This window comes from Saccostrea echinata, unplaced genomic scaffold (assembly GCF_033153115.1).
Source record: "Saccostrea echinata isolate AGI-Se365-2 ecotype Australia unplaced genomic scaffold, CSIRO_AGI_Sech_v1 ptg000025l, whole genome shotgun sequence".
Classification (NCBI taxonomy): Eukaryota; Metazoa; Mollusca; class Bivalvia; order Ostreida; family Ostreidae; genus Saccostrea; species Saccostrea echinata.
The window spans coordinates 10,950,382-10,975,479 of NW_026889774.1; the positions used below are offsets into that span (position 1 = coordinate 10,950,382).

General features: G+C 32.9%; 2 protein-coding genes across 3 annotated transcripts; one reads left to right on the top strand and one right to left on the bottom strand.

Annotated features, from left to right (window-relative positions):
• Positions 1-236: 236 nt before the first annotated feature.
• LOC133191977 (coronin-7-like) lies at positions 237-15,754 on the bottom strand. Its single transcript, XM_061327777.1, has 26 exons — positions 15,683-15,754; positions 15,466-15,554; positions 14,887-14,986; positions 14,593-14,673; positions 14,099-14,169; positions 13,621-13,813; positions 13,088-13,212; positions 12,626-12,712; positions 12,170-12,252; positions 11,984-12,038; positions 11,556-11,613; positions 11,239-11,381; positions 10,820-10,915; positions 10,536-10,697; positions 10,020-10,218; positions 9,499-9,677; positions 8,884-8,992; positions 8,124-8,353; positions 7,688-7,792; positions 7,462-7,547; positions 6,995-7,133; positions 5,649-5,855; positions 3,817-3,952; positions 2,267-2,358; positions 1,577-1,663; positions 237-509 (listed from the first exon to the last, which is right to left on the bottom strand). Exons 2-26 carry the CDS (start codon positions 15,526-15,528, stop codon positions 501-503), a joined length of 2,895 nt encoding a protein of 964 aa, XP_061183761.1. The 5' UTR covers positions 15,529-15,554; positions 15,683-15,754; the 3' UTR covers positions 237-500.
• Positions 15,755-16,016: 262 nt separating this feature from the next.
• On the top strand, positions 16,017-25,098 carry LOC133191978 (protein tumorous imaginal discs, mitochondrial-like). 2 transcript variants are annotated; one of them, XM_061327779.1, is made up of 13 exons: positions 16,017-16,214; positions 16,995-17,131; positions 17,390-17,473; positions 17,709-17,826; positions 17,949-18,076; positions 18,536-18,688; positions 18,992-19,139; positions 20,799-20,863; positions 21,767-21,895; positions 22,203-22,318; positions 22,470-22,567; positions 22,845-22,995; positions 23,312-23,449. In XM_061327779.1, exons 1-12 carry the CDS (start codon positions 16,049-16,051, stop codon positions 22,949-22,951), a joined length of 1,449 nt encoding a protein of 482 aa, XP_061183763.1. In that variant the 5' UTR covers positions 16,017-16,048; the 3' UTR covers positions 22,952-22,995; positions 23,312-23,449. The 2 variants fall into 2 exon arrangements, with proteins under 2 accessions (XP_061183763.1, XP_061183762.1); XM_061327778.1 differs by lacking the exon at positions 22,845-22,995 and having other exon boundaries at positions 16,018-16,214; positions 23,312-25,098.

Consider the following 25,098-nt stretch of genomic DNA (forward strand, 5'->3'; position numbering starts at 1 on the left):
AAAACTTGACTGGCCTCATAAAAAATCCTGAGTTTGTTTCTACATTTGATAGTTTTATATGTTTCACAAAGCCTGTGACTCTCTGAAACCATGTAATAAACATTAAAATTTGTTCCATATCAACATGGAACTAATTCATTTTTTTTTCTCCTACTTATGTATTAACCTTTTCCAATTGCAAATCATGGATCCTCCCCTAAAACTGAGTATTCAATTCAAATCAGGAACTCAAGTACACTTTGATATCATTTAATATTAAATAAAAAGCATGACAGTGTTTAATTTATTAATTCTTTCCTACAGACATTGAATTACCATATACAAGTTTTTAATACAGACATGCTTTGGCACAAAATAAATATTCCAGAAAGTCTTTCTTAATACATGTACTGTACTATGACTTATGGAATGTAAATATTAGTGGTTAATACTATGAATGATTAATACATTTTTTAAGAATCTCCCTTAAGATTGCACAGTCTTTTCACAGCATTATATCTTCAATCATCCTGAAAAAAATAGAAAGATGTTCTAATTTCTAATTGTGTACTAATTATATACACTGTCTTTTGCCCCCAAACTTTACCCATTTTCCATAAAAACAAATCTGGGTTGATATGTGTAAATATTTCTGATTGCATTTGACACATTTAATTCACATCGCTGAATTGTTTGTCAGAAACAGTAGATTTTATTTACACCTGGTTGTCAAACTAATTCAAGTCCAATACCATACTTTGGAATCATCATTGTACTTATGGCACCAAAGTTTATGGATTTTGGGGTCACTCTTACCCACAAATTTACATCCACATGAACAATTTCTCTGTCAATATATCAGTTCATTGTTTTTTCTGCATATACAAGTTACCCACAAAATTATGTCCCCATGAAGTAAAATTTTGATTGCCCACAAACCTGACACCCCCTCCCCCCTTCTTAAATTACAATGACCCCTCAGTATTTATATAAGGAATGTTTTTAAGTTTTGTGTGAGTTATTGGTGTGTAAATCACACAGACTTGTCACGTACGCATATTTCATGAAGTGCGCTAGCGCTTCATGAAATATGCCTACATGCAAGTCTGTGTGATTTACACATCAATAATTCAAACTACACTTAAAAACATTCCTTATATTTATATTTTACATGTTTAAATGCACCAAAAATTTACTCAATGTTTGAATTTCTCGCTGCCCTATATTGTCATATTTTTATTAATGTCTCTGAAGGCTCATTGTGACGTCACTTTAATGCAAGTTTCTCCGTGTAGATTTCTACACGAGTATACACAAAAATGGCTTTCAAATCAATTTCACAGTTGGCTTTGTAGAAAAACACAGCAAAGGTAAATATTTGTTTAAATGAAAACAAGCAAACTCACAAAATTTTCATCAAATATAAACTGCTGTCTTAGAAAGCAAAATTAATATTTTTCTGCAGTTGCTAATATTGAATTGTATAATATTGATTTTGCATATTTTCAGAGTTTTTATATGGCCTGATTTGCAAGGACATCATACATGTATCAACCTTTCAATATAATTTGAAGGGGAAAAGATATGGCTGACTTACCCATTCATCTTCATCCACACCTTCTGCCAAGTCCTGGGGGAGAGGGTCCTCTTGTTTACTCAGCTTGTTAGTCATAGCACTCAGCAACTAAAAATATATAGAGGTAGTTATCATAGTATGAAAAAAAGAATATCAACTACATCTTAACTGAAGTAATCAAAAAAACAATTATCTTAACAATCTAGTGCAGAAGGGGGGAGGGGGGACTAAAAATTGTTTTAATGGAGCATACTATATTGAAATTCATGCCATTGATTTTCTAATCTCTTCCACTGCACAGATAAAATGCAACATATGTTCATGATATGTTTCAAAGCTAAACAAAAGCAATATATGTATTACCATGTATTCAATGTATATTTCAAACATGTTTATCATAAAAAGTTATGTGTATCATATCTGAATATTTCAGTATATTTTGAATATGTTCAATTTGATATATACACATGTATGTTCAACATGTATTTCAGAAATATGACAAACATATGTTTGAAAAAAAAAAAAGCTAAACATACTGCTAAAATATTTAAGTAAATGTTGAATAAGTGTTTCACACATATTGCTTAGTTTATATTGTAGACAAATATTACAATTTACATAAAGTGTATGTATCAACCAACATAAATTATGTAAAATTATATTCATTATCAATTTTTAATTCAAAATTATTAACAAATGATGTAGACATACCTCTTCCTTCTTTTGTTCATCTGTTTTATATGTCTCTGGATTGTAGCTGTCAAACTTCTTCACTTTGTGTGTTTCTTTTGGTGCCAAGCTCACTGAAACAGGATGTACATTATTTTATGTTTTTTGTTTTTTTTTTAAGAAAATTATTTTGACACCTCTTCCCAATTTTGCATGAAATAAATTGATTATGAATAAAAAGGAATCCTCCACAACTATTATGGTTCTGTAATCAGTATTCATTTTAAAAAAAATATCAGCAAAATTTTGGATTAATCAGGTTCAAAATATTTATAAATGCAAACCAATTATTGACAAAATGTTTTTGTGAAACACTGATGCCCCCGTATAGCAACTTATGGCGAAGGTTAAAGTTCCTCAAATGCAAGTCAAAATCCAGGTCAAGAGATTAAAAATGTTGGTACCCAAAGAAAGGTCTTGTCTCGAGGAATATACCTGTGAAATTTGAAAGCCCTAGGTCCAACTGTTCAAAAGTTATGGCGAAGGTTAAAGTTTTTAAAAGTAAGTAAAACGTCAAGGTCAAAAGGGCTTCAAGGGAAGGTCTTGTCAAAAGTGATACACATGTTCATGAAATGTGAAAGCCCTAGAACCAAACGTTCAAATGTTATGGCCAAGGTTAAAGTTTTTAAAAGGAGGTCAAACTCCAAGGTCAAGGTCAATGCCAAAATGTTGGTATCCAAAGGAAAGTCTTCCCAAGGAATGCACATGTGAAGTATGAAAGCTGTAGCACCAAATGTTTAAAAGGTATCGCAAAGATTAAAGATTTTCAAAAGTAGGTTAAACTCAAAGGTCAAAGGGTCAAAGTTGTTGGTATCCAAAAGATTGTCACAAGGATTACATATGTGAAGTATGAAATCCCTAGCACCAATCATTCAAAGGTTATGGCCAAGGTAAAAGTTTTTCAAAAGTAGGTCAAACTCCTAGGTCAAGGTCAAAGGGTCAAAGTGCTTGGTATCCAAAGAAAGGTTTTGTCACAAGAATTACATAGGTGAAGTATGAAAGCCCTAGCACCAACCATTCAAAAGTTATGGCCAAGGTTAAAGTTTTTCAAAAGTAGGTCAAACTCCTAGGTCAAGGTCAAAAGGTCAAAGTGGTTGGTATCCAAAGAAAGGTCTTGTCACAAGGAATACACATGTAAAGTATGAAAGCCCTAGCACCAACCATTCAAAAGTTCTGGCCAAGGTTAAAGTCTCATAAAATTTTGCAAAAGTGGGTCAAACTCCAAGGTCAAGGTCAAAAGGTCAAATATGATGGTACCCAAAGAAAGGTCTTGTCACAAGGAATATACATGTGAAATATGAAAGTCATAGCTCCAACCAATCAAAAATTATGGGCAAGGTTAAAGTTTTTGCGGACAAACAGACAGACAGACGGACGGACAGGACAAAAACTATATACCCCCGAATCTTCAATACGGGGGCATAAAAATGTATTGCTTAAAAAACCTAAAAGTTCAACCACAGACAATTTTACAATTGGCAATAAAAGAAGTTGGAAATAATGGTTCATTTCAAGTAAATAGTTCCGCTTACATGGTGTCATGTCTTTGGGCTTCAGACTTATGGTTCTGGGTTGTTGATTACTCCCTGCCAGCCATTCCTTATGGGTCATTGTTGGTTCCCAGGTCACCCTAGTATCTGGGAAAAGGTCATCTTGGAAAAACTCCAACTGAAAAAAAAATTGTTAAAGATTATGAGGAGAGCCACAAAAATACATGTACTGTATCTGTGATAAAAATTCATTTTTATTATGGTTTTTTGGCAAGATAGAACTTCAGTCATATGTCAACAAGTAATTTTTGCACCAATTTTTAAGTGATTTCAGTGTTTTGCTCTGAAACCCTTTTCTGCTTTGGATAAATCAAATTTCAATACTCTAATAGCCAAAATAAGGTCAATATAAAGGCACAATATTTGCCTTTTATCTGTTGCATTACTCGAGGGGTTCCACATCAAAACCATCACAAATAATTAATGCAACTGTGTAAAAAATATACCACAATTTATCTGCACGAGGCTGAATGACAAACTCTAAGTTCAAACTTAGAAAGTTTATTGATGTAAACCAACATACATCCAAATAAATTCAGAGTATAAATAGTAAATTTTTGTTGACCTTTTTTTCAACTTTTTTTGGTTGGCCCTTTATACATTGTTGTTTTTCTGGCCTATGACCTCAGATGACATTAGTTTGGTCCTTGGGTTGTAAAAAAGAATATTTTGTCCAAGAATGCAGTCAATAAAATTATGGTATCTCATTCATGTACGAGGGTTGTTAGAAAAGTTCGCGGACACGTTGATTTACGGGAAATATGTTGTAAACTTTAAAGAATGACGTTTGTCTAATTAAATTCTTATCTTTTGTTTATTAGTATGTAAAAAATCAGGTCCATTTACTAAAATTTTGAAAACATACGTTGATTTTTACTGCGCGGCCATAGGATTCACGGAGCAATCACTTGACGTTTTATGACGTTAGATGACACGACAACCTGATTCCAGACCTGTGAAGCTTTTTCACAGTTCTAAATATCCTTCATTTCTGTAGACTTTTCATGTCTTTTTCTGACTTAAAAATTGAATACGTATATCAAGACATGTTACATATTTTTTATGTCTTTTGTGGCTTATCGGATATTAGTGAAATCTTTAAAACAATGTCTACGCAGTTCAATGATCAGATATGAGAAACAATGCAAAATCCATAGGCGCAACGTCCATGCGATGAGCAGGATATTGGGGTATCGCGGAGGATTATAATCAAAAATGCCCATCCTTCCATTCTTACAAAGTTGTTACAACATGAACACTTTGGTACTAGATACGTGTAAGCCATCCCCAGCAGCATCTAGAAACATTTAAGTCTCTTTCGGGCATTTTCCTGTCTGCACACATAATTTTTTAATAGCTTGGTGCTCCAAGACATTCAGTGACGTTACCATTTTTGGCTTTGTTTTTACGCATTGATCATCTATAATTAGTGATAAAACAGTCATAACTCCTCCAATTTAATTCAAAATTTCACCAAATGATGTTTCATAAATATTTTAGCGATAGGTGAAATATCATAAACATTAATGCACTACAACAGTGCAATTTTTAATTTCAAAATTATGTCTATGAAATGTAAAAGTGAGAAAAAGTAACATGCTCCGTGAAGCATATTTTATCTTAATAATTTCACTGTGTATTGTTTAAAGATCATCGGAAAACACCAAATTTTTGCATATAAATTGGAAAATATGTATAGTTTTTACCTGCAGAGTTTTACTGATTTCATGCAAATAGCGCGCTCACAATAGAAGTTGTCCGCGAACTTTTCTAACAACCCTCGTATTTCTACTGTTTGAAGTAATTATACCCACCCTCACTCTAGGGACAGTGAAAGACACAGGTTCTACTGTAGTCTGGGTTAATCTGTAAGCTTTGGCAAATTCTACATTTTTTACGTCACACAGATATTTCGGAAGGAAGGCAAATGCCTGGCTTGCAGTTGGAAACTTAGTTGTAGCCAAGGGGAATAAATATGGTTCCTCTGCTGCAACTTCATATGCATATAACTGTCCATTCCCCTGAAACATTCAGAATGAAAAGTTTTAACACTGTTAAAAACTTTTTGAGAAAAAATTATAAACACTGTTCTTTTATTTAAAATATATTTCATTTAATAATTCCTAGCTCTCTGATTGGCTGAGATCCAACAATGTAATGTTTACCTGAACATGACCTTCCAGTTGAACAAAGAATTTATTTTTTTCTACATTGAACTAAAAATAGATTTAGAACTTCCAAATTGATACAATTAGTTCTGAAAAAGTTAAAGCCACTCCTTTTTTTCCTGAACATAAATTTTTACTATTAATTTAGTTTGAAGATATTCATTGAAAGTCTGGTTGCCCCATTCCTCTCCCACCTTTTGATAAAGTACATATAGTTAAAAAAAATCCTCCTGCTAATTCCTGTGACTTAAAGAGACACCGTGACGGAAAAACGGGAAAATTTACAAAAATAGAATTTCTGCATGACACATGCAAATTCTGTTCAGTTCTTGAAGATATAAGTTTCAGAAAATACAGGTTTCAGAACCTAAAAATCTACTTTTATGGAGAAAAATAAAAGTAAAAAAAATCTTTGTATAACCCAACACAAAAATATTGCTTCATTGTTTCCTCTTTATTGTATGCATGCGCTGAAGAATTGAAGAATTTACCATGGTGTCAATTCCATAGATATAAATGTCGGATGACCAAGAATTTTGATACAATCTCCAAAAAAAAAAAGATGATCAGAATTTATTCCTCACTTTTGCTTGCTCCAATTCAATGTTGCTTACAATTTTCACGCTAAAAATAAAGGACGCCTGACCTTGACATTGTTGACATTGACGATAAAAATTACGCATAGATACAACATTTGTTTTTCCAGCACTCACATTTTGCAGTTCTTTTTTTGCTATACAGTGCAGTTGAGTTTTCATAACTTTGTTATATTCATATTTCACACAAACCTTTTGTTTTGTGATACAATTGTCTTAAAAGAAACACATGATTTAGACTCATTATGTAACTTTAACCTCCTGCTAATTCCTGTGACTTAATCACCTGGTATTTCTTCCATGTTAGTTTCATATACTTAATCTCCTGCTAATTCCTGTGACTTAATCTCCTGCCAATTCCTATGACTTAATTTCTTGCTAATTCCTGTGACTTACCCTTCCAGAAAGAAACACAGTATTGCTATCTTCATCATAGTATGGTATGAGGATTGCTGGGGACTCGTCTATTGAGTCTTCATAAAGAGGCTGGCTCAGGTCACCAGTGTCATACAGGAATATCATCCGCCTACTTTGTCTGAGTGAAAAAAAAAAGAAATGTTCCCATTGCACTCAGATTTTTTGTATCAGGTGGTTTTTGATTGACGACTTTTCAACGATTGAAGTTATTGCTCATATTTAAAGAGTATTTCTTTGTTAATTTTGTGATTGTATTGTATTGTGATTTGGAATATGAGAGATATGCTCAATTAAACTTGAATATTCCTTATGTGCAATTTTTAATTTTGTTCAAAATGATTACTTCTAGAACATAAAATTCAAATTTCATTTCTTTGGAATGAGTTGGAGAGAGATAGGAGATGAGGTTAAATTAGAAAAACAAATCATGGTACTTGTACACCTACTTGTCAAATCCACTGACAAACAAGTAGTTTCCTTCTAATACAAATACTGCTCTGGCCCCTCGAGGCCCATCTGGTCCTGACCCTTCCTGAAATGCACACAAATAACTCATTGATTTGTATTTGTTAAAATCCCCTCAAGTGTCTTTCACTTTTGCTACTTTTGACACAGTTTCTGGTCAAAACAAAAAAGATTTCAGAGGAAATTGTTAATCAACTCATTTCTTACCATGATTGGATTTGGGGATTTCCTAGGATTAAATATTCTAATTCTTCCATCTTTGCAAACTGTACACAAATATTTTCCATCTGGGCTCCACGCTGCACAGAAAACCTTAAAGATTGAATCCATGAGTTATATCCCTTGAACCTCATTTTAACCACAGTATAAACAATAGCTCTGGTGTTAATTTTTAAGCTTTTTTGAGTGATAAATTTATATATCCATACATATACATGTACATTGTAGATATACTTGACATATTGACATACATGTATTGAAATGTCAATAACATCAAAGGAAATAGACCCAAACCGTAACTTTTTATATTCTAAAGATCAGTAGTAATTAACCATTCTTTTAAGGCAATATTATTTTTTTTTTAATTTGTGCTGTCATTAAAATCCAAATTCTATTTAATATTTTAAAAGAAGAAATTTTGCACCTGATCTGGATGTTCCATCAGCTGAATGACCTCCTTCATTTCAGACAAGTCCCAGATCCTCACAGTGAAATCATACGCAGATGTAACAATAATGTCTCTGGCCAGGGGATGAAAGACCACAAAATAAATCTTCTCCATATGTCCCAGCAGAGTTCCTTTAGGGGTTGTGAGGGTCTCTGTCAATCCATTCTTAGGAATCTCCCATATCCAGATCTTGGCATCATCACAGGCTTAGAAAAATTGACCAGATTTTCATTATTTTTTTTTTTAAGATAAGGTTGTACTTCAAAGATTTATATTCTTACATTGATGAACATGTTGGTGTTTCAGGGAAGATACATTAACTAACATGGTGCTATTCCATAAAGACTGAGGAACAAGCTTAACTGTTTATATTTCAATATCCTGAGGCCTGTTCAACAGAGTGAACATTTGTGTGCGCTCACCAAAATTCCTTATTTTTCAAACAGAAATGTTCGTGAGCACTCTCCAATGTTCGTTCTGTTGAACAGGCCTCAAATCTTGCCATAACTCAGTCCCTTACCTTTTATTTCATATATCTTGCCAGTCTGATTAAAGTTTGCCTTTTCATTAGCTCTCAGTTTTTCAACGCAACAAAAAAAGAGAGCAATTGAGAGGGTCAATTTCATTTGGACTATTTACAGTGTATCACCAACTTTCTTCAAAGTCCATATAAAGACATTCATAATAATAAATGCACATGTATTAATCTGAAGAAGTAAAGATTGAGACTTCTCACCTACAACAAGTCTGTTGTCATTGAAAGGATCCCAGGCATAATCTGTAACCTTAGTATGGTGCTCTAGGACTGGTATGCCTGTGTCTGGGAGCTTCCCGGGACTATTCAGCTATAGATACATGTTTATAGGTCATCCTTATTTCTAAGTGACTCAATAAAGCACAAATAAACAATGAACATTAAATTTCATTTAAGGTTCATTGATACTCTGATAAGAGAGATAACTCTTAATGACATAAATGTCTATCATTCCTTTATAAATTTGTCGAGTTGAAATGTCTTTAATTTTGCCCCACAAGCTATGCTATAACTGTTATATTTTACTTATACATGTAAAATACATTTCTTTTGGAAAATCATAAGCATTAAAACAACATTTTATATGAGTGAGCAAAGGATTTATGAACCTTCACATACTTATAAACCAATAAATTCTGAAGGAAAATATATCAAAAATATGATAATGAATCTTATTTTCATCATTACATATACATGTATTTCAGTTTACTCTTAGTGGAAAAAAACACATGTAAAGTATTCAGTCTTGTTAGCAAATGTTTTGGGGGCTTCTTTTCACAAAACTTTAAACAATTATCATTCCCAAAAAAATTTTACCTCAAAAACCGAAAGGAGTCCCCCTGAGCCCTCGATTGGGACAACACACCGAGCTTTGTTGGCGACAAAGAAATTACTTTCCCCTGGGACGGTCCTGTCCAGCTTCCTGATGTTCTCGATATGCGTACTGCGGTGGAGGGTCTTACATTTCAGGTGTTTGAATTTGGATTGTCTCACACCTGATAACAGATTAAAAAGTCTGTGATGTTCTTACTGTTTTAGATTTCATCATACTACTAGGAAGAGATTTTTATTTGGTTTGGTAGGTTTCTTCCTACCAGTGGGTAAAGTGAGATTTGCTAAAGGAAGAAATATGATCTACAAGGATAAATGAAATTTTAAAATGTTTCACTTCTCAAGTTCTCCTTGAAATTGTCTTTGCAGTTTTTTGATCAATTTGCATTGATAAGAAAGAAAGGGTAGAAAAAAATTGAAAGGAAGAGGTAGTTGTGAAATACATTTATCTGAATTGTTGCAAGTATAACAAGAATTCATGACATCATGCAATTTTCTTCTCTCACCTGAGAAAATTTTGGCTGAGACTTTTTTCTGTACATCCTCCCTGTGTTCTGCTTCCACTTTGTCCTCATCTGTGATGTCATCACCTATGACGTCTGCTGCTTTTTCTTCATCTGTGAGATTGTGTACGGGACTCTGTTCTTGAGTACTTGTCTTTGGAATGTTGTCTGCCTGTGTAGGACTTTTCTTTGGAGTTTCTGTCTGTAAAGATTCTCGTTTTTCTAATTTTTATGGGTCTCAGTTTTTTTTCCCCTGCATTATAATACATATAATTAAAATGCCTCAAATAAATTTTCATTATCTCTTATAGTGCTTAGCATTATGTACTGTAGCATTTATACTGTATATGTTTTTGTACAATTTTCAAAACAATCACAAAATTTCCAAAGTACCGAGAAAATGGTCAACAAATATGGTATTCGATTTATTGTCTTTATTCATTAAAAGATCAGTCAAAATATCTCAACTGAACCTCACTAAAATTTTAGTCTACCTTAGTTATTATAACTGTAAGTTACCTGGTGACTTGGGTTTGACACTTTGGTACTCCCCCCTGATTGGTTGGTTCTATTTACACTAGCTCCTCCTACTCCTTCCTTTATAGGACTAGGCTGTAATCCTAGTCCCCTCCTACTCCCTACAGCTGCCTTTCTTTGTGGATTCAAACTTACTAATTTCCTCTGTTAAAAAGATTTTTAAAATCTTAAAATTCTTTGTGTACTCCAAACATCAGGTGAAATGGATCGAGACATAAAAGTATAATAATTTCATGGTGATTACATTGTGTTTTAAAATTCTATACCTGTCCATTGGCACCAGAGAACCATTCACTTGCATTCAAACCAGGCTCATCAGAAAGAGTGTCAGGAAATATGTCATCATGGAATTCCAGATAATTCTGCAAAAAAAAAAAAAAAGAACAATTCAAGTACAATGGTACAACTTTTCTTCATCAATTTACAGTACAACATGCTTACTAGTACACCAAATACAAATAAAGGTAAGAGCTGCTTATTACTAAAGCATATTTTGTCATTCAGAACTTCAAACTAATGAAATACATGTATCAATTAGGTATAGTGAAATATGGACATAAAAATTTCATTTTTCCCCATTACATTTTCTCCCTATCTTCTTCCAACACTAATTTTTCACTTCTGGGTTGACATTAACCCCATTTCCTATTCCTTTCAATTCCTTGCCTCACTATAGAATTCCTACCTTTCTGGGTACAATGTAGGGCACTGGAATAACAGCCTGTTTGGTCAGTATCAGTAACCGATTAACCTCCCCTTCCATGACATTTAACGCCCTCTTTGGCACCATGCCAATACCCTTCACTTGCTCTGTCCTGGTCACATTGTCTTAAATATCAAAGACTAATTGGTAACAAATTTATAAAACACTGAGTTTTTTTCAATACAATTAATTCTTACAAAAAGGCCTTGTTGTAATTTTAAGCTTCAAGTGACTTGACTTACATAATGGCTTTACTATTTCTGTACACACATGTAAATGAAGTAGAATGTGTAACTTACTTTCCGTGAGGGACGAATTTTTTTCTGATATTTCATAATATCTAACATTACTGTCACCCTACAAATAACACGAATTCAACGAATAACACAAACTATGATTCAATTGTCGTGCCCAGTTATAACAATAATTGAAAGAAATTGAGAGGGAAAATTAATATATTCCTTCCCAGCAAGCAAAATACATGTATATGTGGTAAAAAGCTACAATTAGCAACACTGCTTCAGATACTGTATTTAAAATAATATTTCATTCATGAAAAAGGAATTTGTTGACAATGATAACAGATGTAATGCTTATTTCTTACATTGTGGACAATATGCAAAATTATATATCGTAAATTAACTTAATGCCTTTGCCTTGCCAAAATAAATAAATGATTCATATGTAACATGTAGCTTGTTCCTTAGTTTCTGACTTTTTTCTTTACCTTTCCAGATAAGAAGACCATACCAGTATCAGCATCATATAATGGAATCAATGTTCTGAAAGTAAAAAATTCACTCAAAATTGAAAGATAGTAGATGTAATCTACAATGTAACTATCTTACCAAAATAGTTAACTAATCAAAACAGAGAGAAAACATTGTATGCTGTACTATGTATGGATACAAACCCAGTAGAAGAATCAATGCCCAGTGTGGAGACTGAAGAGGAGAAATTTCTGAGGTCCCACAACTTGACCTCCCTCTCTCTGGACTACAAAAAAGAACAACAGGGACATTGATTTAAAACAAGAATAGGATCAGCTAATTACAGTTTAATGTTTCTGTGTACTATGTAACTATCTTCAAATTTGGTCCCCAATACAGAAACTCAGAAATAAAGTTCCTGTTACTGGAGTTTACTATGTGCCTAAATTTGATTTAAAAAATGCCCAGGGGTTCTCAAAAAGTAGGTAGTACATGTGTAATTAATGTAAAAAAAACTATGCCAAACATACACTGTACGGTACATATGGTGTACTTATACCAATCAGCAAAATTTGAATGGTAATGTTCACTTGAACTTTTGGCTCAGATAAGCTAAAATCTAACATGTAAACTATGAAACACTTTGTTACAAATCTTACCCTGCTAAAACCAGTTGTACATATCATGTCTTTATCACCCAACCACAGAGCACGTGAATCTCTTATATTATCATGACCCTGAGTTTCCTGCAGGAAAAAAAAAATAAAAGTAGAAAACATACATGTATTATTTACATTTTTATATAACATCTTTCAAGAATTTCACATATCTTTTTTTACATACAATTTTACATACAATTTTTTTTCAATACAATTAAAAATCATAGATATTCAATACTAATAACCACTCAACACTAAATCAGTACTGAAAGCATTTGATCATATACTGTACATGTACATACATTTTACATATACTCAATGACATGATATATGCACTATATACATATATACTGAGAAATTATTGCTGTAATTGCCCTAGAAACCAGTTTGCTATGTTTAAACTGAACAAAGTTGTTTTGCTAATACGAGGCACTTGTGCATTATATTAATTAGGAAATATACCTGTACAACAGAACTGGCCCTTGGGTCAATTATTCTGAGGAGCTTATCTTTGCATGACGTCACAAACACCTGTCCATTTCCTCGCCAGCTAATGCTCTGTATCTGGTCCTTGTGATCAGAGATTGCTGTGAATATACAAGTACAGTCAAACTTCTCAATCTCAATAGGACCGAGAAAAAACTTCGACATATCCGAGGGTAAAATACTTAAGAAATGCGTGGTTAGGACTTTCCAATCACTTCAACATATCCATGGTATTTGAGATATCCATGTTCGAGATACCGAAGTTCAACTGTATTTACTACTCAGCATAACACTTCAATTTTTAAAAATAAAATTATTTCTAAAGGGTTCTCATGTTTCTGCCTATATTATTTATGGAGTTTTTAAAGCCTTTCTTGCATCATGTTTTGACTTCTTTTAGTACGGCTTTTGATTTTTTTGTGACTAATTAAAGATTCCTTCTCAAAGTTTTGAAGAATTCTCTCTCTCTCTCTCACATAATTCTTCTTAGTAAGGATATGTTAACATACAAATTTTTTCCTCCTGATTTGTGACATCATACAGAGAGACGCAGTCATGACTGGTGAAAGTCAACACAGCCTCTGCTACTGGGTTCCAAGTGATGTTCTCTATCTTATGATTCAGTTTCGGCACAACCACCACAGGGTTCAAGGTAGACAACTCATCAAGTTTGGATTCCTCTGGCAATAGCCATACCTTAACCTTCAGAGAGAAATAATTTATACAGTAATACACATCCTTTCCCATACTCCCATACCATAGCTTAATTGTGACTTCATTAATTTTTTACAAAAACGTTTTAAACTTGCAGTAATCAATTACTGGGCAATAAGTATGTGTTTATAAAATGCAAACCCTATAAGACAAATTTTTCTCAATTTAGAATCAACAAAAGGTAAAAATTTCTATTCAATTAATTATTTTCAATTTATTTTTTTTTTAATTACAGTCTCTTATTTTTTACCACTTCTAGGGAATAAAACTCACTGAGTTATCAGACGATCCTGTGGCCAAGAGATAATCATCAAAGGGAGAAAACTCAAAGTCTGTCACAAAATCTGAAAATATAAATCCGTTCAGAAATGACAAAAACCCTGATATCACTTTAAAACTAATGCTTGATTCTGCATGAAAACATGGATAAAATGTGTTAAAATTATGCAAAACCACATGGAAATTCATGCATAAATAAAAACAAATGCAAAACAACACCTCTAAAAATATATATTATTCCTATTTCTGTAACTTTCATTTTCACAATAAACTCCAAATCCAAAATTGCAATGAAAAAATTTCTATCTCTAAAACATGCTTTTACTTTTTTAAACCACGGAAATGTTGACATGCTTTGTATGTACTGGTAATGAAACATACAGGTCTAAAACTCTTCGTATTAATCATTCTGAAATCTTTAAATATATTGACATTTTTTAAGCTGCTTTCATCACTTGACTTTGCTCTCATGCAGTAAGTTAACTGACCACCATGAGCTGGCAACAACGGTAAACCATTCACAAGCCTTCCTGTGCTACTTACAGGCAACAAGCCCAGGTTACCTCCCCCTGAAAATTAAATTTTAAAAAAGATTACTCGATCTCCATAAATAAACAAACAAACAAAAAATCAGAAATTCAAAACTGTAATAAATTTACAATTCCAAAATCACAAGTGCCAATTATTTTTGTTGTTTTGTTTTAAAGAACACAAAAATTTAATACAAATTTGTTTAGTTTTATTCTATTACATTGATGTTACTGAATATCAAACAAACTTGCCTGATGAATCAACATTAAATGTCATATAGATGCACCCAGCTTTAATGTGGTTACCACAGCACTGCATAAGATTACCTGCGGAAATATCCCCAATCCATTCCTGGATAAAAGGTATGATGTAGAATGAGAAAATTTGGTATATATTTTCAATTTTATTCAATTTCAATAACTTGTCAATACTATAGAAAAAAAGAAGTACATTTATTAGTGTATATATATTTTGTGGGTTTATTTGAACATTTCATCTTTATTGTTGCTGTACATCAAGCTGTGGGTGTTTGGCATTTTTTGGGGGGAGGGGGTGTTTTTATACATCAATCAGACATAGAGCTATGATTTTAATAATAATTGTGCATGAAGTAATTTAGGCTGGACTGTGGATACCGGCCTGGTAGCTCAGTGGTTATAGGATCTGACTAGTAATGCAGAAGTCCCAGGTTCGATTCCCGGTCCAGCCATATGATTTTAATTATATATGTATTTATGAATGTTAAAAGAATGTTCATTCATTCCTTCTTTCCACATACTACACACATATACCCTGGCCCGTATCAAAATATACTTCAATTTAAAAAATACCTCTTTTTTAACTACCCTTGGGGCAGCATTTTTATACTTTGAAGCCTTAAATCGCCAGGCCATCCTGCTACCTGAGATGACAATTTTATCTGAAATAAAGAAAATCTGTCGAAACGAGATGCTTTCATAAACTATCTTCGAGGAAATTCGAGTAAGTGGGCGGGTACGATGCAGTGTGTTTCTTCGCAACTTTGACGCTTGGATCAAAGGTAATTACCTTATTGATTGAAATATATTGTAACTGAGATTATAATATCATTTTTCACAACTCTGATCTTGTAAATTCTAGCTAAGTACTAAGTAATATCAGAATCCCCTCTTTCGCTGTTCCTGTTTCCTCAACTTTTGTTTCCGGGTTGGGTTTTATATTTTATTGTATCTTGTAGAGAACCGAAGAGACATTCGGATTTTACTAAATTCATCAAATTAATACTGAAAAAGTCATACAATCTACACTTTATATTTTAAAGTTGCATAATTGGAAATTTAATTTAAGTAAAAATAAATAAGAATTTCAAACCATTTTTAGTCAATGGTTTTCGGAAGTGAGATTTTCATCCCATTTGTGTGACATTGAAACAGCATGGCGACCCTCAGACAGGCATGCCGTAGGTGGCCCTTGAAAAAACTCGGTTTGTCTGAGAACAATAGCTTGCTTCTCAACATTTCGGTTGAAAATGTTGGCACCCTTTCAGTTTGTGCTTCTTCGACTTTCTCTAAATTGCATCAGTCTCAGGATAAACCCAGAGGTGAGAATGTATTGAAAAATTGAACCAGTGGCCGTAGTGGTGTTATCATGTTTATTGCGTCACATGAATTTAATATATCCATGCAGTTTGAACATGTCATTTGAAGTCTTTTTGAAAAAAAAAATCGAAAGAAAATATATGATATTTGTTAATATAGTTAAAATCTTCATTATCTCAATTGAATAATGATAATAGGAATGCATAACAGGTTACATAATCTTTAAACTCTGCCAAGGACATTGATTTTACATTGGTTTTGATATGACAATTTGATTCATGTAGAGAGAAGCAGAAATCAAATGCTCTAACACAGTAAAATTACATTTTTCATTGAATATTTTAGTCCAGTCAAGTATCGTTCATAATTTTCATCTAGAATATTCTAGATGATAGATGGGTTATATGTTGATAAATTAATTGTGTCTCAGACAGGCCTTTACCACAGTCAGAGTATGTCCCAATGAGTTTCCTTGTAGCAAATGTGAGCTATCAGTTCCAGTATGATTTTTGAAAATACAATTTTAATAACCAAATTAATCACATCAAACCATTTTAAGCTTGCATACATGTGCCTTCTACCCTAAAAGTAAATTGATAAATAGGAAAAACTTTTCTCAACCTCTTTTCTTTCTTCAAATTCATCTAGCATGATGACACTTGGAACTGTCTATGTGCACATAGCTACTTTCTAGAAAATATTAATTGAAACCACAGGTATCTGAAGTATTGTACAGTGTATAAACTCATGTAACATTAGTTATTTAAATGGTTCTGCTGCAGTGAGCCCACATAGGATTGCATTTCTTGAAAGAAAACCATTTCACACCTCCACATTGAACTTCAAAGAAGACTACTACAAGATATTAGGAATACCTAAGACTGCTGATCAGAAGGAAATCAAGAAGGCTTATTACAAGGTTAAATAATGAGTAGCATTTGACATAGCTGTTCTTTTTTTAAGTATGTATTCATATTGACTTCAGTGTAGACTACACATAAGGCAATAAACTCAGCCACAATTTAAATTAAGAAAAGGCTAATTTGCCCTTGTAAAGACTAGGCAAAGTGTATATTGAAAGTGGTCATCTTTTAATAGGAATGTTTCAAATTAGGCATTCTTATAATAGAAGCACACCTTTAACCATATAGTAAGCATTTGTGAAATATGATTTCAGCTGGCCAAGAAATATCATCCAGATGTTAACAAAGACAACAAAGAGGCTGCAAAGAAATTTCAAGAGGTGGCAGAAGCCTATGAGGTATGTTATTAAAAATATAAATAGGTTAAAAGTAAGGGTGCCATTTGAGGTTAAAAGTACCTAAAGTAAAAGTTGTAACACAGGGACAACAGTGTGTCAAGCCATGGTCCAGAGTCCATATATAGCTCTCTCCTAACTGTGGCTACTTGATCACATAAAATATCCTAATCTTGAATAAGAAGAATTTTGAAGAAAGTAGTAAGACAGATAATACATATATTTCCTTTTGTATTAGGTGTTGAGTGATGATTCAAAAAGAAAACAGTATGACACATTTGGACAAGCTGGTCCCCAGTCAGCTGGTGGTGGCCCTGGATTCCAAGGCTTTGGGGGAGCTTATGGAGGTCAAGGAGGTATAGGACTTTTATTATAAAAGATGTTTTCTTCATATCTGAGTAAGATATCTTTATTCCTTTGAACACTATAGATTCTCTCTCTGTAAACAATATTTAGATAGCAATGCTTTGTTGATCAGGTTTTAGAACTACTGTGGATCCAGAGGAGTTGTTTAGAAATATTTTTGGAGATAATTTCAACTTTAGAAACTTTGGTGAGAGTGAAGATTATGAAAGCTCACAGTTTGGATTTGGACAGGCATCTGAGGTTTGTTTTTCAAGGTTCCAAGACTCAGGTCTTAAATATAGAAAAGGCTATTTAGACACACATGGTATTCACTGTCAAAAGTATTTTTTTTTTTTTTTTTTTGATTTGAAATTTGGTTTTGAAGAAAAAAAGAAAACTGCAAGAGCACATACTTTTATTTCTTATTGTTCTCTGGCCTGTTTTGTTCTCATCCTTTTATTTTAAACAATGCAAACTTTAAGAAGGGATTGTTTAGCATATAGTTACTAAAGAAGAAAAAAGTGTCATGGATCAAATTTAAAAATGAATAAAATTGTTTTCTTATGCTTTGTGGTGAAAATGACAAATATGGATAATTTAACTTTTCCAGATTTCTTAAGCAGATGTCCATTTAAATTGCAGGTATCCCTTTAAATAAGATTTCCCATTCAAATACAGATGTAACTGGATATTATATGCAGATTTCTTGTTAAATTACAGGTGTACCTGGACTTGTCTTTTGAGGAGGCAGCCAGAGGCATCAACAAACAGATGAAAATGAATGTCGTCGACGAATGTCCAAAATGTATGGGCAGAAGGGCAGAGCCTGGGACGTCAGCAGAAACTTGTCCCCAGTGTAATGGATCCGGACTGGTAATATATTTAAAATTATAATCATTAAAGTTATAAGAATGTGGAGGATTTGTGTGGCTATTAAGGGAGATGCAACCTTTCCTCTGTTTTGATTTGAAGACTGCTACTTTGATTTGATATAGGAACATTTTCATTCCATTGAAATAAGCAAGAATGCTTGTCCATTCTTCTTTTTATATCTTGATTCATCCTTGACTTATTTTGTACATGAACCTGTTGTAAATCTTGCTTTCACACCAAAAAAGTATCCTACATATTTTAAATATATTTTCTGTTCGATTTTTTTCTCTCTCTCAATTTTAGGAAACTGTAAACACTGGTCCCTTTATGATGCGTTCCACCTGTAGAAAGTGTCAGGGCAGAAGGAAGATCATCAAACATAAATGTACAGAGTGTAATGGAAAAGGCTCTGTTGTAATGCCCAAAACTGTCAACATCCCTGTCCCAGCAGGTTAGTCCAGATACACTGATGAGATATTTGATGAAGATTGTGGTAAATCTACTTCCAGACTTAGTCTATTGAAAATAAACTTTGGGTATCATTATCCCCCCCGCAAACGAAGTTTAGGGGGGGCTATATTGGAATCAGCTTGTCCGTCTGTCTGTCTGTCCGTCTGTCTGTAGACGAGATTTTGTCCAGACCATTTCTTGCAAACTGTTGCAAGGATTTGTCTGAAAATTTGTACACTTATTATTCGCCATATGAAAGTGTGCACCTGATATTTTCATCATGATTGGATAATTTTTTTGCATTTTACAGGTGTTTTTTTTTTTCATTTTTATTATGTGGTTTTGTCCAGATCTGTTCCCAGAGACTATTGCATAGATTTGTATGAAAATTTGTACACTTATTATTTACCATATGAAGATGTGCACCTGGTATTTTCAACATTATTTGATAATTTTTCTGCATTTTACAGTTTTTTTTTAATTTTTATTGACTTAGTCATTTCAGGTTCATGTCTAAGGTTTGAGACATAGAATCTAGAACATATGTACAAAAATGTGAACTACAGCTTAAAACAACTCATTAGAACTAAAAAAAAAAATCACAAAGTATTAAAAACAGTTTTTACATTACATAGCAGATAGTGTAAATCCATTTGTCCCTTGGGAGTAATGAGTGGACATGCATCCAGTTAAAGATTAATTAATGAGTTCAGTGTGGGAAGCTGTTAGGGCATCTCTGATCAAGCAGGTATTATCTATATCTCCTGGGAATTGGGCAGAAAGAAATGAAGATCTCTGTTGTCTAAGTCTCTTAATTGTAATTTATGTCTGTCAAAATACATAGTTACTGGAACCAGCCTTTTATTTTTAAAATGAGTGTGATATAAAGGTATTAAGATCAATTTGATTTTGTATAGTTAATTATGATAATTTTTTTTTCAACAATCAATTTGCAGAGTGTCATGTCTCACAAAGATGACAGATAGTTGCAAACTATTTTTTCAATGTAATAAAAAACACTGTAATTATTAGTATTGATGTTTTATTAGGCTGCACCTTAGTTTCATTCATTAAAAAAAATATAATGAGTAATTAAATTTTCACTCTAAATGTTTAAGCAAATTGTGAACACCTCTCACATCTAGAAAACATTAGTGATTTGGTACCTTCTCTGAAAAACCCAGTGGGGGGTATTTGTCCCTTTTGGACAGTTCTAGTTAAATTTTTTTTTAGATGAAGATGAAAATCAAAAATGTCAAATTGCTCTGAAATGATACCAATTTTAACATAAGCTGTGGAAAAATATTGCTTGTTTTCAAAGGGTTCTGAGGTTGAATTGTAAGGGCTTTGCACTGTTGATGCCCAAAAGTGATCAGACTGTATGATGTATATTTTTTGCCCCTTTGTGCAAATCTAGTTCCTACCTCACAAACTGAGTGCTCTGTGTAAAGGATATGAATGATCTTTGAAATGTCAAAAGATAAAACAATAATGCCCCAGTACATTTGCTTATACAAAAAAAAACATAAGCATCTTTCAAACTGAATAAAATTAGTTACTGTTAGACATTCCTTACTAACATTTATAGGTGATGCTTAATTAATTGCATTAACAGAAATACTGTATACATTTGTGATACACGTTTAATTTTACTTCACAGGTGTGGAGCATGGTCAGACACTGAGAATGAAGGTGGGAAAACAGGAATTATTTGTTACGTTACAGGTGAGTAATAAAAAGTATTCTTACTGCTATTTTGTGGTACACATCTACTGTAGAGTTAAACATATTTATTTCCTATCTAGCTAGTAACACAAGATTTGATGGGTTAGCAAACCGGGTATAAATTTCCGTATACCGGCTTGAGCCAGGGGTAAATAACGTGACATCACAATACGTAGTTTTTCTATCACAAAAAACAAATAACATGACGTCACGATGCATTGTAGCATGTAGTAAAATTTTTCAATAGTTTGAAACACCATTGATTGAACTTGGGTTTACTGAGAATTTATTTAGTTACATAGGGAATAAATTCATTATCCCGGATAAATACCAATATTACTGGGTATTGGTATTTTGGATGAGAGAAATCTAGACTATCAATAATCAAAAATATACTGTATGTGGGAAATTTTTATACTCTGCAAATAAAATTTGTTGGGTGAATAGGAATCACTCTGGCTGTGTATCCAGCCATTCCCCTTCATAACATTACCAAAACATTGCTATTAAAAAAGATAAATGGAGAAGTTCATGCTTGCATTAAGATTGCTAATCATCAGTGGGTATTTCATAACCCTGACAAGGTGAACAGTGTAATATTCTTGTCTGGGCAGGACTTTATCATTCAGAAATAGTAGAAACTTAATTGCATAATTTGTTGGATTTTGTTCAGAGAGCGAGTCAAAACTGGAAATCAAAGCTTATCAGAAATGCTTATTTACAATGTAAATCATGCAACGTTTTGGAAGATTTGGTATAAAACTACATATTCTGTTTTACTGCATCTCTTAGGTCACAAAATCTGTAAGAATTAGACGTAATTTGTGGGAAGTATTTTACATACTTTTTAAGAACTGTTTGTGATATTTTATAGGAGGTTCAAGGTCTTGATTGTCATTTCAGGTTGCCAAGAGTAATCAGTTCCGTCGAGAAGGAGCTGACGTCCATTCAGACGTGTCCATTAGTCTTTCACAAGCAGTCCTGGGAGGGACGGTGAGGATACCTGGAGTGTATGAAGAAATACACCTCAAGGTAAGGGCAAGGTTATTCAGGATTTGTTGGTGGTTTTCTTGAGTCCAAGTAACTAAATAAAGAGGTTGAATCTCAGTCAGTTTCTGTATGATTCAATTTTGCATCCATGGAACAGGATAGTTGTTTTAGTTTCACTGGATTTCAGTGGAAACAACTTAAGCTGTAATTTGTGGAATACATTCATGTTCATAAGATTATTATAACCTGAATCGAGGAGTTATAAGTCCAAGTTTGTCACTGTCTAGTGAAAGTCTAGACTGTAATTGTACTAAAGCTGTGAAGAGATTTTTATTTCACAAAATTTCAGATTCCAGCTGGCACTCAGTCCCATGACAGGATACGCATTTCTGGGAAAGGGATTACCAGGGTCAATAGTTATGGTTATGGTGACCATTATGTTCATTTCAAGATTAAAATTCCAAAGTAAGTAAAAAAAATTTTGAAAAATAAATTTAAAACAGTATTTTACAGTCTATTAAAATACATGAAGTATCATGTACACAATAAAGAAAAAAATGAGTTGTTAGTATGCTATGCATATAATAAAGGATAAATGCTTTCATACCATATTTAGATCTCTGACACAAGAACAGAGGGCTATAATCACAGCTTATGCAGAACTAGACAAAGAAGTTAATGGTACTGTGGAGGGAATAGTGAATACTAAGAAAGGTAGGAGACAGACTAAAAACAAATCTCCCCCAAAACTACCCTGTTCCATTATTTCTTTAGATTATTTAATTTTTCATTTGTGTTATAAAAAAAGAGTTTCTTTCCAAGGGTGTTTCTTTGAATTCCCTTTGGATTAAAGAAACAAGTTCAAGTAATGGAGTAAAAAGGGAATAGATTTGTGTTAAGAACCCTAGTGGAATTTTCATCATCAGCAAGTAATGAGTCTGTGTACTGCTAGAAAGAAAATTGAAACATTTTGCCTCTGATTCTGTTTCAGAGGGAAAGACTCAAAATTCAGAAAGACCAACTAGTGGCTCTGTTAATAATGATGATGAGGATGATGAAGGCATTCTGGGTAAAATAAAAAGGAGAATATTTGGATGATGAAGATGCCACCTAGGATTTTAATTTATTTACATTATTTAGAGGTCAGTCTGCATCAATGATGAATAGACTTTTGACACACACTGTACATTTGTAGCCACACTTTGGTTCTTCATCAAAATCTTAAAACTTCTTCAGTTCACTCTTAGAAGCAGATATGTATATCTTTTTCATTTGTTATTTAAAAGTACTAGACAAATAGTACTAGCGAAATTGACAATATTTCCTTTGAAAAATTTGGTTTTACCCATAAACTAAACTTCATAATGAAATACACAAAATTCCATGACAATGATTCAATAGCAAATTTAAAAATGTCGTAAAATTTTTGTTTACAGAATTATTTTGTTTAATTTACAGGACCCCAAGCAGTGGATAATACTCTGGTAAACAAGATCCTGAAAGCTCTAAATATAGAAAAATCACCAGAGGAGGAGGGTGGGGACACAAAAGGACCATCACAAACATTTAGTGACAAGCATTCAAGCAAAGGCAAAAAGAGCTCTTCTGTTTCTTAGGTGCATATATTTATTCATGTATTTATTGCTGTACTCCCAGAAATATTCCCTTGTGTGTCTGCAGTGTGTATCGTAAAGCTACAAAATACAATACATACATGTACATACATTGTTCATTATCTCCAACAATCGGCATATAAATGTAAATCCATATGTACAAGTACATTTCTATTTCAAAATAAGTTTTTTTTCTTTAAGTTTGCTTTGTAAACAAGTGCTCTGTTAACTTTCAGTACTTTAAGTGGGTTGTAATGATTTGCATATTCTTGAACTATATAAATTGTATCAATTTTTATTTAGATGAAACTTGCCCTTCAAGTCTTAATGCAATAATTTCTCAGTACCATCTGCATGTACAAAATGTATTTCATTTCAATTTAGAGATTACTAGTGTTGAAGGTGCTTAAAAACTGTGCAGAAGATTTTGTTTAATTCTTATGACGTGGTGTTAATTGAAATACATGTTCGTGCATTAGTGATTGTTGTGATGTTGATCATAAAGATGATTCAGATAAATATGTATATGGCTTTTCGAGCTTACACATGTCCCATGCAGAAACTGTATTATAAATAAAAGAAGTGGATTTGAATGAAGCACTGCTCTACAGGTACATGTGTACTGTAAATCACTTTTTATTCGCGAGAACTTTATTTTCGTGTAATTACGCGAGTCTGTCTGCTCGCGAAAATTTTATTCTCGCGTATATTTGTATTGTTAAAGATTATATACAACAAAGAGTGAGCTCGTGAAAATTTTGTCTCGCTCATAAATACCAAATAACTATCTCGCGAAAATAAGGTGTCGCGAAAATAAAATGATCTACAGTATTTCATTGTCAAGATTTAAATATATGCATGATGTAATCTGTAATTAAGAAAAGTTAGGGTAGACTGCAAAAGAGGTATACTTTATATCCCTAAATCTAAGAAAATCTACACATTAATCACTGCAAAGACATTTATTTCTGAAGTATGTGTTTACTTTCTTTATAACATATACGTACAATTGGAAATTTGGGCATTGTCTGTATGATGAGGAGAAGGAATTGGGAAGCTTTCATGTTGCTGTCTTGGCAGTTGTTTTCAATAGATCTTAACAAGGAAAATCACCTGATGATACTATTTAGTAATAATTTCAAAGTGCAGAAGTACCATATGAAGGAAATTTTACATTTGTATTGGACAGTTTGCATACTGATGAATGAATAAAAGAGTCTGTGATATTAAACAGAATTACAAACTGTACATGTAGGTGGATTAAAATACCATTTAACTTGCCAGATATACATGAAAAATGTCTGGATGTAGAGTTTTGTCAAGTGATTTTTTTCACCCTGTGGAAATTTATAAATTCACTTTGACTAAGAATTTTGGTTGAATTAAAAAATGTCATTACACCGTTTCCCTGATGTGAATGCATTGGACTTGGCCTTGCATGTATAAAATAGAGTTTTAGGTAGACAGTGTGATATGATATCGTGTGACAGAATTTTATTGTTGGAAGTGAATGAATGAGTATGTAGCCATATGAACAGGTTTAAAGCAGGATCTGTTTTTTTACTATGTACACACAATCATTTCATGAATTTGTTGATTTTGTTAATGAAATAAAACAAGATAAAACTAGAA